Here is a 14095-nt window from a genome sequence, read left to right as displayed (position 1 = left end):
TTTATTATTTGTAAACCCTTTACAAATCCTGTTTTCTGAAGGCTGGTGAACATTTACATCTGTCTGCATGTTTCTGATGCCATTTTTGCAAGATATCTAATATATGATATGGCTTTGGTGCAACTGAAATATTGTCAAAGTTGTAAGATTAAATAGTAAATCGCTACATTTGCTGGCTAATGTTTGGTAGTCACTGATTTGTCAAAAGAAATGTTTTCAGTTAAAACAGCTTAAACAGAATTAGCAGAAAAACTAACTCATTTTTATTAAGTCAAAAATAAAGCAAAATTTCTTGTTTTTGTGTTTATGTATTTTATTAATTAACTTACTACCATTAGAAAGGTTCCCTCTTAAATGTCTCATATATGAGCAATAATATCTAGGCCCACTAACGTTTGAAATATGTCAAAAGACTTTTTAAAAGCTGCTGTCAGCCTAAAGGAGTTTGCTCAGTTTCTGTCAAACACTCCCCCTCAGCACCATGCTGCCATGCTCTGTGAGGCATTGCTGCCTTACCAGGCTCCTCCATGTGGGCTATGATCCAGTTGAAGGCCATCTCTGGGCCCATGTTTCCTGTGTAGTACACAGCCTTCCTGCAGGCCTCCAGTGGAAAACCCATCTCTGCCAGCTGCATAACGGCGCCTTCGTCTATCTCTGGAGCTGTGGTCGAAATAAACCAACATCAACAACACCTTAGCATACACTCACCAATTCAGCAGTAACAGTAACCCTCTCTCTCTGGGACTCATTATACAGAAGGACCAGAGGAGAATCGGGTCCGGCGAGGCATCTTTGGCCAGGTAAGATTTATCAGAGAGAGAAATGAGCCCGGCTAAAATAAGCAGAGCTACATTCAGAAAAAGTTACGTTTGCCTGAAAGTATAGAGCACCTGCAGCACCTGCTCAGGTAGTGGAGGCATTCATCACAGCTGTCTAAAGGAAAATACACTTTCCAAAGCAATAACTTACATGCATCTAACACATTTGTTCAAAGAGTGCGAGTCAAAAGAGAAATAAATACTCACAGTCGGTTGAGCTCATGGAGTTATCTGGAGAAAAGGAGGAGAATGATTGCTTAGAGGTAGCAGCATACAGTGAGATCAATAATCACAAGTTGTGCTTTTTGTTTCAGCTCAGACTATGCTGCAGGAAGAGTAAAGCTTTAAAGGATTTACAGACATTCCCTAAATGTCTCACATCCATAAAGTTGTGTAAGCTCATCACAAACACCTCTCCTCACTGCTTTAAACACTGCGTGTTGCACTAGATCCTAGTGCAAATATCTTATTACACTTAGACAAATTAAATTATAAGTAACTTTCAGTAAAGGCTTGTTATATCTAAGCTTGTTTTAAACTTAAATATTAAGGAATTATTTAGTAAGTAAATAATTGCTTACTATTGATGAAAACCTACTAGTTCCAGTAGCAGATAAATTAACTTATAATTAGAAAATTGTCTTGTTATAAAAGTTAAATAATCTGCCAATGGAACAAGTTTGTTTTCATCAATATAAAGGAATTATTTAATTAAAAGAAGCTTATAGATCTTACTGAAAAGTCACTTTTAAGTTAGTTTTGTCTTATTTCAAGTTTGCTAACATATTCTTACTAGAAACTACACCAAATTTATTTGGTTAGATTTTGTGCTTTTGCGGTGAACGAGGCTACTTGTAAGAAAGCTAAAAGGAACATGTTAGTGAGAGTTACTGCAAACACACAAAATTCATTAAACGAACATTTAATGAGGAGCAGCCCAATTTTAAGCAGCGGTGATTTTTAAGCAAAATGTTATTTCCTGAAACCAACACAACCAAAGCATTATGTGATGAGAAGCAAATATGCTCAATTTCTGATGCGATGCTTCGTCTGCACACAGCAGACGCTTTACAGACAAAGCAGTCCCTGCATTATTTTGTGTGATTTGTGCTCATTCACTTCAGAGAAAGTATTTACTTTGACAGTCATTTGTACAGTAAAGTACTGTACATGCACTCAATAGTTTTTAGGCCCCTGAGGAAGAACAGGTCCTTCAACTAGTCTTCTGCATAGATTCTCTAAGGTTTAGCTCAGGCCAGCTTGGTGGCCAGCTAACACTGGTGATGGTCATCAGTGCAGGCATTGGTGCCTTTAGCACCTTTTGGCAGGTGCTAAGTCCTCCTGGAAAATGAACTCATGTTCTCCTCTAATGAAAAAGCCTTATGGAGATGCAGAAGTGCTCTAAAGTGCCCTGGTTGATTGTTCTGCTGACTTTGAAAAAAACCCATTGGACCAGCGCCAGCACATCAGATGGCTCCCTGAATCATGACTGGATGTAGAAACCTCTCTCTGGACCTGAAACGGCTTGTACTACGTGCCTCTCCGCTCTTCCTCCAGACTCTCAGACCTTTTCCAGTGAAATATAAAATGTTCTACCATGTGCCTTTTCCCTCTTAGCTCAGGCAGAACTTCAGCTGTAGTCCACATTATTTTAATCTTCTCCCAAACTTTTCAAAGGACTTCGCTTCAAAATCCTCTCAAGGCTGTAGTTAACCTTTATGCTTTTGCAGCTCTTTCCACTTTTTCATTCAATCAACTTTCCATTAATATCCTAACATGCATCACTCTGAACAGCCAGTTTCTTTAGCAATGACCTTTTGTGACTTACAAGGTGTTGCTGACTTAAGCTGGCAATCTTCCCAATAATTGTGTGGCCCACAAAATTTCTACATGAATTTTCTTTATTTTTTAACCAATATTTGTGTTCAAAATTGTAACTTTTAGAGAAACAGAATTTTGGGATTTTGTTAGATGAAATTCACAATGATTAAATTATCACAACAAACACTTAAAAATTATAAATTTATGTAATGACATATGCAAGTTTCATTTTTTGAAACTAAATTACTGAAATAAAATAACTTTTCATCGTCATATATTTTCTTGTTATAACTCATTAAAAGAAACTAAGATTCCCAAGCCACATACAAAACAACATTGCTGTTCTGTTCCCATCTTCATGTGTAAATAAATTGTTTTGTACATGTTCTTCCTGTGTAATCTACACAGGAAGCGCTCCTGTGCTCCTATCCTCTGCAACATTTTAATTTAGTAACAAAACAGTTTACATATTTATTCTTGTGGCTTATTTTCATATTTAAATGCAAAAAAAAAGAAAAGGTGAACTCAGAAATCAATATCTTAAGTGTGTGCTATCCAAGGTGCTTTCATTAGTTTGATGTATTAAAACAAAAATATTGAAGCAAAACAACTAATTTCTGTTTTTCTCCCCCTAAATGGTCTGAAATATTTTAGCACACAACTGAATAACAGACTGATGAGCAATATTGTGGCTCAGTCAGGCTACAAGAAAACACATTTGTGGGTTATGGCGTAATCAGTGCGAAGCACTGATGCATTTGGAGACAAAAGGGTGACCAATCATTCATCACTGCCAACTCCAGCTAGATGGGATAACGAACCAGCGGTTCATTGGCAGCAAATAAAAATTCAAGATATTAATACAAAATAAGCAAATATAGGAGCACATTCAGAAACAGCAAGTTGTATGCTCTGACCTCTTTTCATTTCACAGTTTTAATCAGATTAAATACAAGAAGAATGTTATTGTGACCTTGCATAAACACATTTGAGCAGAAAACTCAGAGAAAATAACACCGAAATAAAATTAATCGAATGAGAAAAATGTTTTATAAGTGTGGTCACCATTTTTGTGGTCCTGTTGTCAAATTGCGAGATTGGTTTCTGAATATGCATCCATTGAATTGTAAATTTGGTCAATGTGAGGCAAGTAAAGGGCATATAAATATTGGCAAAAATTAAGGCTAAAAGCATTTTGTGTTTTTAAATCCAGCTCGGTGAGAAATTACGGTTTGTGCAAATGTACGTTTTCTTTTTGAACACTTTGATTGGTCACAATCAGTGTAATGCATAATAAGTGAGCCAAAATGTGCACTTAGACATGTGAAGGCTTTTATACACATTCTGTTTGTACAGAGCTGTGAATAAAGAACAAATTTCTTCTGTTTTTGTTTTTTTGTCATAAATATATTTCAAATAGTTATTATATCGGACAAACATAATCTGATTAAAAACATAAAGCCTGGCTCAAACCACTTAATTTATTAAGGGGAAAAATTATCTAACTTTCTTTGAAGAAAGCAACTAATAAAAAATAAAAAAATCGCTAAAGGTTTAAATATTCATGGCAGTGTATCTCCAATTAGGTATTCCAAAAAAAAATGCCAACAACTAGATCCTAAAAGGAGGATACTTTTTCTTTTCTTAGACATTTTACAACATTAAAAACCTTGATTAAGAAGTACAGAACATTTTTGGCACAGTTTTGTGCTCATACATAATGACCAATATAGATATGTTTAATAGATTCTGAATCCAGTTCAGTGTGTTCAGTACAAGCTGCTCAGTTCTGAAATATTTAGGCCCACTCTAAGAAAGTCCAATTTGTCTTTTTTGTTCTCCAAGTTTCCTTTACTGAGAAGTAGTAGTCTAAAGTATTTTTTTAAATATCCTGGTTTTGTTCTTTCTATGAGCTACTGCAAGTGTTGCCATCAACTCTCCCTCTATCTGCCATATTTCTTCTAATATACAGTATTAGGAACACACCAACAATTTCAAGTAGATTAACTTTTCAACAGAATGTGGATTGAACAAAGACAGAAAAAAAGATGAAATTAAGTCTCACAAAGTAAAAGTCTGGTTAAGCAAAGTTTCTAGAAAAGTGGAACCATTATTTCCTCCAAAACACAGCAGCATATTTCAGGGTCTGTTCTCCAAAAGCCCCGTGATGTGCATTTAAAAAGTCTCACATGAAATAAACACGACTTTCAGCACAACAACCTTAATTGACTGAGCATTTCCCTTCCCTGAGATTCTCATTGAATGTGTACTTAAGAGAGAACTGGGGTAGCTTTGAGCAGATTATATTAAAGACAATTTCACAGATGACTGGGCTCAAAAAAATACTCCACATGAAGAATCTATGGTATCTGCTTTTAACAACTCTCATTGCAGTTTCTTCTCAAAACAACTGGAAGTTGTGACTTTGTTGGACAAAAAAAGTCACAACTTGTGACTCAACAAAGGCACAAAAATTGGTTTGGCCAAACAGAAGCGCAGGCGCTCAGGGAAAACGCTGCCCTTTAACATCACAAATAGGACTGTGAAATTGAAAATGCAGGGCCAAAAATGCCCCAAGTCGTAAAGAGTGCCATTTAGCATTTTCTTCAACGAGTTCATGCATCACCACCGACGCTGCTGTGGGCCACTGCTTGTAAATCATGGGAGACCCCTGTCCGTGAAGTGAGGCGGAGAAAAATGGGCTACTATTCCACAACTCTGCTCCACAAAAAACTGGCACATCGTAGGAGATGTATAAACTTGAACACAAAGAGTTATATATTTTTTATCGTTCAGTTTAAAACTTTTAAGCAATCGCATGTTTAAATGTTTACATTTACATTCTGTTAAATGCAAATATAACAGAATGATAGAAATAATGGATATTTCTATCTATCTAAAATAGATATAAATATCTTAACATCAGTAACAATAAAAACATTAAATAAAACACCTTGCAAATGTTTTATCTCATATATTGCAAAATCATATTCTGCATGGATATATTTTTCTAATATGCATATTTTTTCTGTAATACAACGGGGCTCTGTTGACTTTCTTTTTCTCTGAAGACAGTAGAAACAGGTAAATCTAAAATAAATATTACTCAGAATCTAATCTCACTGCAATCATTTTTCTGTTTCTCAACATTTTATCCACTAAATGTTGAAGTATTTTACCAAAAAAAAAAAAAGCATCTGAATGATCCAGAATATATTTGTATTCTTGATTATTTACATTCTGTACTTAATCTCATTTGTTTCTTGGTGAGAAGGTTTTAACTGAGCCAGAACCAAATACTGGAGTTTGTATTTATTGTAAGTGTACAAAACAACAAAGAAAGGTTTTCTTAGCTCAAAACAGAGAAAAACCTTTTAGCCATATTGGTCAGTGTCATACCTCTGGTGTCTTCCGGTAAAACAATGGGAGGCATGAGATCCGGAAGCTCCTCTTCGCCCGCCTGCAGCCCTGTGGCTCGGAGCCGGCTCAGGTCCAAGAAGTCTGGAACATCGATGGCCAGGTCTGTAAAACCCAACATGCACACTGGTGTCAGCTGAGGAGATTCATTAACAACTATGCTTGGCAAGTCACTAAGCACCATAAATAATTTCACACGATATCAATAACAAACACGTCTGTGTCTATAATAAAATTTATGCTTTCAACAGTGTTGATAAATATGGATGATGAAAAAAATTGTTTATCTTCAAACTGCAGGTGAATTATTTATGAATTTGCATTAGTTTGTCAGACATGTAAATGCTTTGCGAAATGCAGTTTGGTGCTGCCCTCCGCTGGTTATTTTTAGTATTACAGCACTTAAGGACTCTCAGTTTCGGCTCCCATTAATCACTACCAGGCTGTAGCTTAATTACCAAGCTTCTTTGGCACCCAGTCAACACCGAAGGTGAATTTCTTGATCTGCATAACAAGATACTCTGGGAATGAGGCAAAGCGGGAAGTTCTGGGAACGAATGTTTAAAAAGATTTGGATTACAAACAAGCAGTAAATGAAAGACACAACAATGAAGTGATTTCATTAGATGCATGTCTGATTACTTGACTCCAGCTGATTTGGCCTGCAATGCTGAACTCCAGAAATCGGGGACGTTTTCAGGCTCTGTAAAGGCCTGAAGACAGGCTGTGAAAGGGATCCGTGCTCGCACCGGTTCAGGAGGAGCCCGCGTGTTTTCCTCGGCTTCTTTCCGCCTGGCCTCATATGCAAGCAACTCCTCTGGAAAAATCAGAGTTCAAAGTGAGAGGAATTGTTAGCAAACATAACATAAACACAGAGATTCAAATATTGTAAAACAAAATCTGTTATTACAATGGAAATTTGAAGTTAGTTACATAAAACAGTACATAAATGTCCCCCTCAATTCAGAACCAAAGATCTCTCAATCCTGCACGTGCATGTAAAGGTGCATGTCTGTAAGACTTTGTATAGACCCTTCTGCCGTGAGATTCTTAAAATTTATATACACCTTCTATACACCTTTGGTTTATGACATCAATAAACCAAAGGTGTATAGTGTGAGTAATGAATTGCATAGGCAGTTCAAACCAGGACCAATCATTCCTTTTTGCTTACGTATTTTTGAAAGCCCAAATGAAGTTTGATGGAAGGGCTCATTGATGCAAAAACAGCCCCTGTCTGTACCTCTGTTTGTCGCTGCTTCTATGGGAGCCGGTAGCTGGATGCAGTAGTCGACCCGCTGAGTGTAACGAACCCGCCGAGTCTGACAGCACTGAATTCTCTCCTCCACCAAGAAACGAAACGAGTCGCTTGGGTTCTCTGAACCAGCACTGTTTCTCTGAAAAAAACAAATCAAGAAAAAAATATATAAACCCATTGAGACAAAGTTTTACTAATATGTAAAAGCTAATAAGCTGAACTTTTTTTATTTGTGATAGAAGATTACAAAACCAGCAGATTAGAGAGCCTAAAAACAAGGAGCCCCCGTATTTAAAGGAGGGAGAAGTGGGGTTTTTTTTACTATTTAAACTATTATAAGGGCAATATAATGAGTGTATTGGCAACAGAGAAGAAGGATAAAGTGAGCATTTTAATACCATCTAGAAAACGTGGGTGAACTCACACACAGGTAGGGAGAACATATTTCTGCTCATCCACCAAAAACAATGTTTGTCTCAAGATTATTAAAAAAATGGAATCCTGTATTTAAGAGGAGGAAGAATCCAAAGCTGAAAGAAGATACACAACACAGTTCACATCATTGGTATGACCAGTAGCTCAAGCTGATAGAGCTCAGCCAGGTTGAGGTTATTGACTTGACCTCCAGAATAAATACTAGTAGTATGATTGGACTGGAGTCGCAACAGGAGCTGTTCAAAGCACTTTGATTTGTTTTACCAATAATTGGCAACATCATCGGGGTTTTTTCTCAGTTTCTGAACAATTAATTGACTTCAGAGGTTGCCTGATTATTCTGACTTCCAGCTTAGTTTGAAGTGGCTTTTTAACCAAAAAGCACAAGTCATCAGATTGATGTTTGACAGCTACATTACAGAAGAACAAGTTCCTCATGAATAAAACCAGGTTTATAATGTGCAAAAAAGTGACACAAATAACACGTGGCGCCATAATATCAAGTATTCTAGTGAGAAGGTTAATGCCAGCAGGGTAATGATGGTGGGCGAATTAGAAAACATGTGTATGAGAATGCTTCTGCTTCAAGTCAGTGTTTCCTCTCTGTAGTCATTCCTCACTGTGGTGAATTACAGACAGACGTGTCTCACACAGAACACTTTTAAATCCTTCCATAGGGTGCCGGTTTGTTATGTTTTCAAGGTACTGCACCCACACAGCATTTCTCCTGACTTCCTTGTCTCTAAATAGATGTAAATTATGTTCACAGTATGAAGTTACATTTTAGCTAGAAACTTTGCTATTACAACACCTAGCATCACCCTTCTGCTCATTTTGGCTTAATTCAATTTTCATGTAATGCTCCATCGCAGACGTAGAAATGACTATAATTATTATCCACTACAAGTCTGGCCACAATTGAGAGGGAACAACTCCTTGTTCAACACACCTGAATCAAATGAACAGTTCATTACCAGGCCTCCTCAGACTAATGACATGCTGAAGAGGTAATTTATATTTCTGCTGTGCTGGACTAGGGGAACATCTAAAACATGCAGGTGTTTTAGATGTGCGTGTAAATACTGTAGGCTACTGTACTTAGATCACAGAGCAATGTCACTTAATCTCAAATTTATCTTTAAATTTTGACAGACTTACATCTTTTTAGAAGCACCACCACATTAATTATTTTCCAGGAGCTGCTCAGGTCTCCAGTGCCAACATAGGTTGGGGTCACTGGGGGTTTTATTTGAGGGCTTTATGAAAGGGAAACCAGTCTGCATGGCTGTGGGCTATTGCCTTCTATTCTGAGAAGCTACAGAAATGCACAAGCTATAATTTCACCCAGGCCCAGCTTGTAGGGTGACTGATGGTTGTGGCTTTAGTCTGGTTATCTGCCTGCATAAACCAGGGGGTCATTTACAGACAGCTTAAAAAAAATATCAAGAACTGGATTAAAAGGAGAGTTTAGGAATTGTTTAAGAAGTTCTGCATATACTGAGACAATATGAGGATTTTGGAGAAAATCCTCATATTGGAGAAAGGGAGAAAGAAGTTGATGTATTTAATTAATGCAACAGGATTGAAGTGTCAGGTTCTTTTTGGGGGCTTGATTATGTCTGATAACCAGGATATTTAAGAAAGCATTTTCTCACCACTACATGAAACTGATAGCAATGAACATAAATAAACCCTGCATCAGAAAAACCCATTTAAAGATTTTTGTACTGCATGTATGAGCTGACTATGGAGGTTCTGAACCCTTTTGTTAAAACCAGCAAGAACCAGTCAAAAAGGTCTGAAACATCGGAACAACGTTTAGTTGAACATCTTTTTCAAAAAGAAGCATGTTTTTTGTTCAATTTGTGAAAAGAACAATAAGAAAAAAAAATAGTGTATGTGGCCGACTATATTATGAACGGTTCATACCAACATAATTTTGCATCAAAATCTCTTTGTGGCGTCACTCTAGTGGCGGTTTGATTTGTTCCGTTTGTCCTCTACAGCGACGGACAGGAAGTTAGCTGGTATATGATTGCAAACACACTGTATATCCTGAATATGCAGAAGGGATTGATTCACTTACTTCCACCAAGTTGATAAGGTGCAGGAAGAACTCATGGCCATCTTGTTGTCTGTTGGAGGAAAACTCTGGGTGCCCCCTGCTGACCAGTGCCCTGAGCATTCGGGGAGAGATTCCCCTCTGTTGGTGCTGCAATGACAAAAAACTAAATATTGAAAGAGTCACGCACACCGACTGTTCATGAGAAGTCACCTTTCTCAAAGACGAAAGTATGACACTAAAACTAGCTAAAAAAAAAAACCTAATTTGGTTAAACTGTTCTGAAATGAGAACTAAAATTATAGTTTTGGATGCACTCACCACTAAGAAAATGTGACAGAATGCAAGTAGTCAATCACAGCCTTAAAAGTGAACACTTAACTCAACCTTAGCTTCTATAATAATCCTTAAATACTTTTTTCACCACATTAAAAAAGGTAAAAGTTTGAATTATCTTTGAAGTCGACCTGATAATGTCACTGGATATATAGTTCACTTGTCTTCTGTGGTGGGACAGTACTTCTGCTACTCAGGTGGGTTATATTTATAGTATATATTTTCTAAGCAAAATTAAACAAATACATTTCATTTCCACTTATAATGTTGCTGCAGATTTAAAGTTAAATTACTCACAGCTAGTTTCTAATTATTAATTAGGTGCCTCCTGAAGGCATTGGCTGGGGTGTCAGCCAGATTCCACACATTTCAGATTTTTATTTGTAAAAACAAGTAAGGAAATATACTTTCTTTTTCTTCCACTTAATTTTACACTGGTTTATCACATAAAACACATTGAAGTCAGGGGTTTCAAAGTGACAAACCAGTTCTTGGGGCATTGAACCCTGACATTCATTCTCACAGCAAACAAGTCCATATCTCAGCATGTCAAAATTTCCCATCATCATCATCATCAATAAAATTAGAAAGCCAGATTAATGATATATATGTGATTGCACTGGTTAAGAATCCCTCTGTGCAAACTGAGCACAGCGTGTCAGCACAAGTCCACCGCCGTTTCCTCTCAGCTGTCAAGACGTGTCTAAACTTGACTCCTCCATCACATTTAAGTTCAGGATCACAGCTTTGCCCTGTCAGTTACTGGCAGCAATCAGGCTAAAAACAAGCCATGAGGTCACAGAAAGTCCTGGTCTATGTAATATTTCAACTCCTTTATGCTTCTCACATCAAGAAACCGCTACATTGAGTAGAAGGAAATTACTTTGTAATGCTTTATGATGCCATGACCACTGATTCCGTCACATCTCATTTTCAACATTGGCCATGGAAACTCAGTTATGGAGCAGGACATACCCCGTTTAATACCTTGTGTTCTTCTTTCATCACCTGTTCAATGAGCTCAGATTTCATGGGTGGTTTGGAGTACTGGCCTGAGAGGAGCCCGTGTCCCAGTTTAGCCCTGATGGACAAAAACGGGCAGAAAAACAGAGTCAGTCTCATTCCACATTCATTTGGCTTCATTCCCTGCCCATCACACTCTGAAGATACAGCAATTCTCACGTGACACAAAAATATGGTTCCTGCAGGAAACTACTGTCAACATCAGCACAAATGAGTTTTGAGTTTTAGTTAGCATAAAAGTCTTGCTTAAGTGAGATTTTTAAAACACATCTAATCAAACTGAAAGTGTAGTGAAAGCCTGTGAAGGAAAAAAAAAAACACCTTATGGCCATGGTTACACACCCACAACTATCTAGGTGTAAGAAATGAAGAACAAAAATCTTTCCAGCCACACAACATTCAAAACCAGAGGGAATAATTGTTCAAACCTTTTATTTATGAAGATAAATATGCATGCTGATATCTAAAATATAATACATGTATTTGTTTTATATTACACCTTGTTCCACTGATTGCTCCTCTGATTCCTGCTGAGGCAGTGGAAATATGAAACAGGGCAAATTATGAACCAAATTTTGATTTATCAGAGTCAACAATAAAACCAAGACTATATCTATAATTACTTTAAATCAAAATACCCCTTTGCAGACAACATCAAAGTTAAAAAATGGGGATGAGGCAAACTTATGGCTCCACTATAATTATCTGTGCACACTGTGCATCCTCTTTATTGGGTACCTCCAGACAAATTATTCTTGTCATAAAAGCTAATAATGGCAAGAAATAGATAAATCTATTTAAAAAAATCACTAGAGGATCCTTGTCATCTAGAAATGGGTTGGGTTTAACCATTACATTAAAGTAAGTAAACAACTTTTTCAAATTGCCAAATACCATTTGCCTTATGGTATAAACATGTTTATTTGGCCACCTGTCTGATAGCTGCCGTCAGGCTCTTGATGCATCTGGCCTCTTGCAACACTTGGACTTCAATAACAAAATGGTGATGGTTTTATTAAAATAGAGATAAAATAAATGGGTACTACAATATACAGATTATGCAATTTATGCTTATGTAATTTAGGTTATTTGTTAATGAACTTCTGCTTTTAAATATCAATAATAGTGACAGAGGGAGCTGGAAAACACCTTCTCTTCTGTCACTGCATTGCATAACTCTCAGGAGTCACTTACATCTGTGTGGCGAAATCCTGGGTGGGGTCCAGGGGCGAATAGTCAAATATCCTCTGAAGGTTACCTACATACCTAAGAGAGAAAACATATGGGGGGTTGATATGTGGGGTGACACACAGACGTTGCCTCTAGAGAAACATGTGAGGAATTTAAAAACCGGCTGCAGGTCAACGAGTTATTTAATTATCATCTATGATCATACACAGCCAAATTTGTTTTGATGCAGCCAAACAAAGTGTCGAGTGTCAAACCATAATCAGATATAGAATCTGAAGAGGAAGCTAAAGATTAGGGTGATGTTATATAGGCCTTTCAACTATAATAACCTGGAGTTAATCATCAACTACATGCAAAATCTGGTCATAAAGGAAAGTTTGACTGCTGTAAGTTTAAAAAAAAAAAAAAAAAGATCTGTCCATTGATAACTGCCAGTTGTATATAAATAAAAACTTCTTTTTTTTTAAAAAAATGATACTCCATTTACTCTATTATGTTACCATTTACAAATAGTAAAAAAGTAAATTGTGTTTGAAATGATATCAAAAGCAGTACCTATTCCATTGTGGAAGCCCAGCTAGGAGTGTAAACATGGTGATGTGCCATGATAACACCATGGAATGTCAGAGAAGGAAAGTACTAAAAGGCAACAACACATTTTTAAATTTAAATTTAATATAGTAATGGACCACACCCATACCTGAGAGCTTGTAGTCGGAATCGTGTGTGTTTAAGCTACCAAATATTTCACACACTGATATAGAGAACTACTTAACACACAATATACAGTGATACCACCCTTATTTCCAATCAGAAACTAACTTCTTGGTTTAATGAAAATAATTTAAGATTTCCATCTGCTAAATGAGCATCATTACATTGAAAAATTGTATTAGTTGATAAGGCTGTCAGGTTCAAGATTTTTAACATGAGTATGTCAAAAGTTATGTCATCAAGGATTGCTGTAGTAAAAAAAACAAAAACAGTACGATATGAATGCGTCACAGCATACAGCACTCACATCCTCTGGAAATCTGGGATGCTGAACAGGACCTGTAGCACTGTGCTGAGGTAGCAGCTGTTTCCCAGGTTTTTGATGCCTGTGTAACCAGAACCAAACACCGCCTTCAGCTTCATGCCCGACTCTTGGATCACTTCCCACTCACTGACTCGCGGTCGGGGGTTATTGTCTGTGTGGTGTCCATTTTCTGTCTGAAATAGGAGGAGATGGAGATGACAAAGACGGTTTTATGTGAAGAATTTTCTTTGCTGTGTAGAAATGTTGACAAAACATCTAATAAAGCTCTAATAAAATAAATTTTTGACACATTTTCTTTAAACACTGCGGCTGTTTCGAATTAGATTGAGTTCATGTAAAGTGAAATTAGTCCACTTACTCTCCTCTGCATCTGGAGCATGTCTATCCCAAAGTGTGACAAGTGCTCTGACATGTGGGGGTCCAAAACAGCCTCTTCCTCCTCAAACGAATAAACATCTGTAATAAAAAAGGAAAGTAAATCACTGTGGCAAAATTACCAATAAAAAAATTCATAAATAAAATTAATAATACGTAGCCATAACCGTAGAGACACAAAATCTGTTTCTAATAAAATATAGTCATTATCAAAAAGCCTAGCTTAGCATATTTTATTATCATGTGCTGTTGTATCAATAAACAGCACAATAATTACCAGTAGTCATATTTTTGACTATACTAATAGATATCAATGTTCA

General features: G+C 36.8%; 1 protein-coding gene across 3 annotated transcripts in view; it reads right to left on the bottom strand.

Annotated features, from left to right (window-relative positions):
* Positions 1 to 14095, bottom strand: part of usp13 (ubiquitin specific peptidase 13) — a 33840-nt gene that overhangs the window by 9594 nt on the left and 10151 nt on the right. The window contains exons 7-17 of one of the 3 annotated variants that reach the window (XM_032571712.1): positions 13759 to 13856; positions 13383 to 13573; positions 12365 to 12436; positions 11135 to 11228; positions 9836 to 9961; positions 7300 to 7453; positions 6699 to 6873; positions 6515 to 6603; positions 6039 to 6161; positions 1026 to 1049; positions 517 to 660 (exon numbers count right to left, since the gene is read on the bottom strand). In XM_032571712.1, coding sequence (XP_032427603.1) covers positions 517 to 660; positions 1026 to 1049; positions 6039 to 6161; positions 6515 to 6603; positions 6699 to 6873; positions 7300 to 7453; positions 9836 to 9961; positions 11135 to 11228; positions 12365 to 12436; positions 13383 to 13573; positions 13759 to 13856 — 1290 coding nt within the window. Of the gene's footprint in view, positions 1 to 516; positions 661 to 1025; positions 1050 to 6038; positions 6162 to 6514; positions 6604 to 6698; positions 6874 to 7299; positions 7454 to 9835; positions 9962 to 11122; positions 11229 to 12364; positions 12437 to 13382; positions 13574 to 13758; positions 13857 to 14095 lie in introns of all 3 variants that reach the window. The other 2 variants (XM_032571713.1, XM_032571711.1) reach the window with 2 other exon arrangements.

Source organism: Xiphophorus hellerii, chromosome 9 (genome assembly GCF_003331165.1).
Source record: "Xiphophorus hellerii strain 12219 chromosome 9, Xiphophorus_hellerii-4.1, whole genome shotgun sequence".
In the NCBI taxonomy this organism is placed as follows: Eukaryota; Metazoa; Chordata; class Actinopteri; order Cyprinodontiformes; family Poeciliidae; genus Xiphophorus; species Xiphophorus hellerii.
Note: the sequence above shows the minus strand (reverse complement) of the source record. Positions and strands in the feature narration are given on the sequence as shown.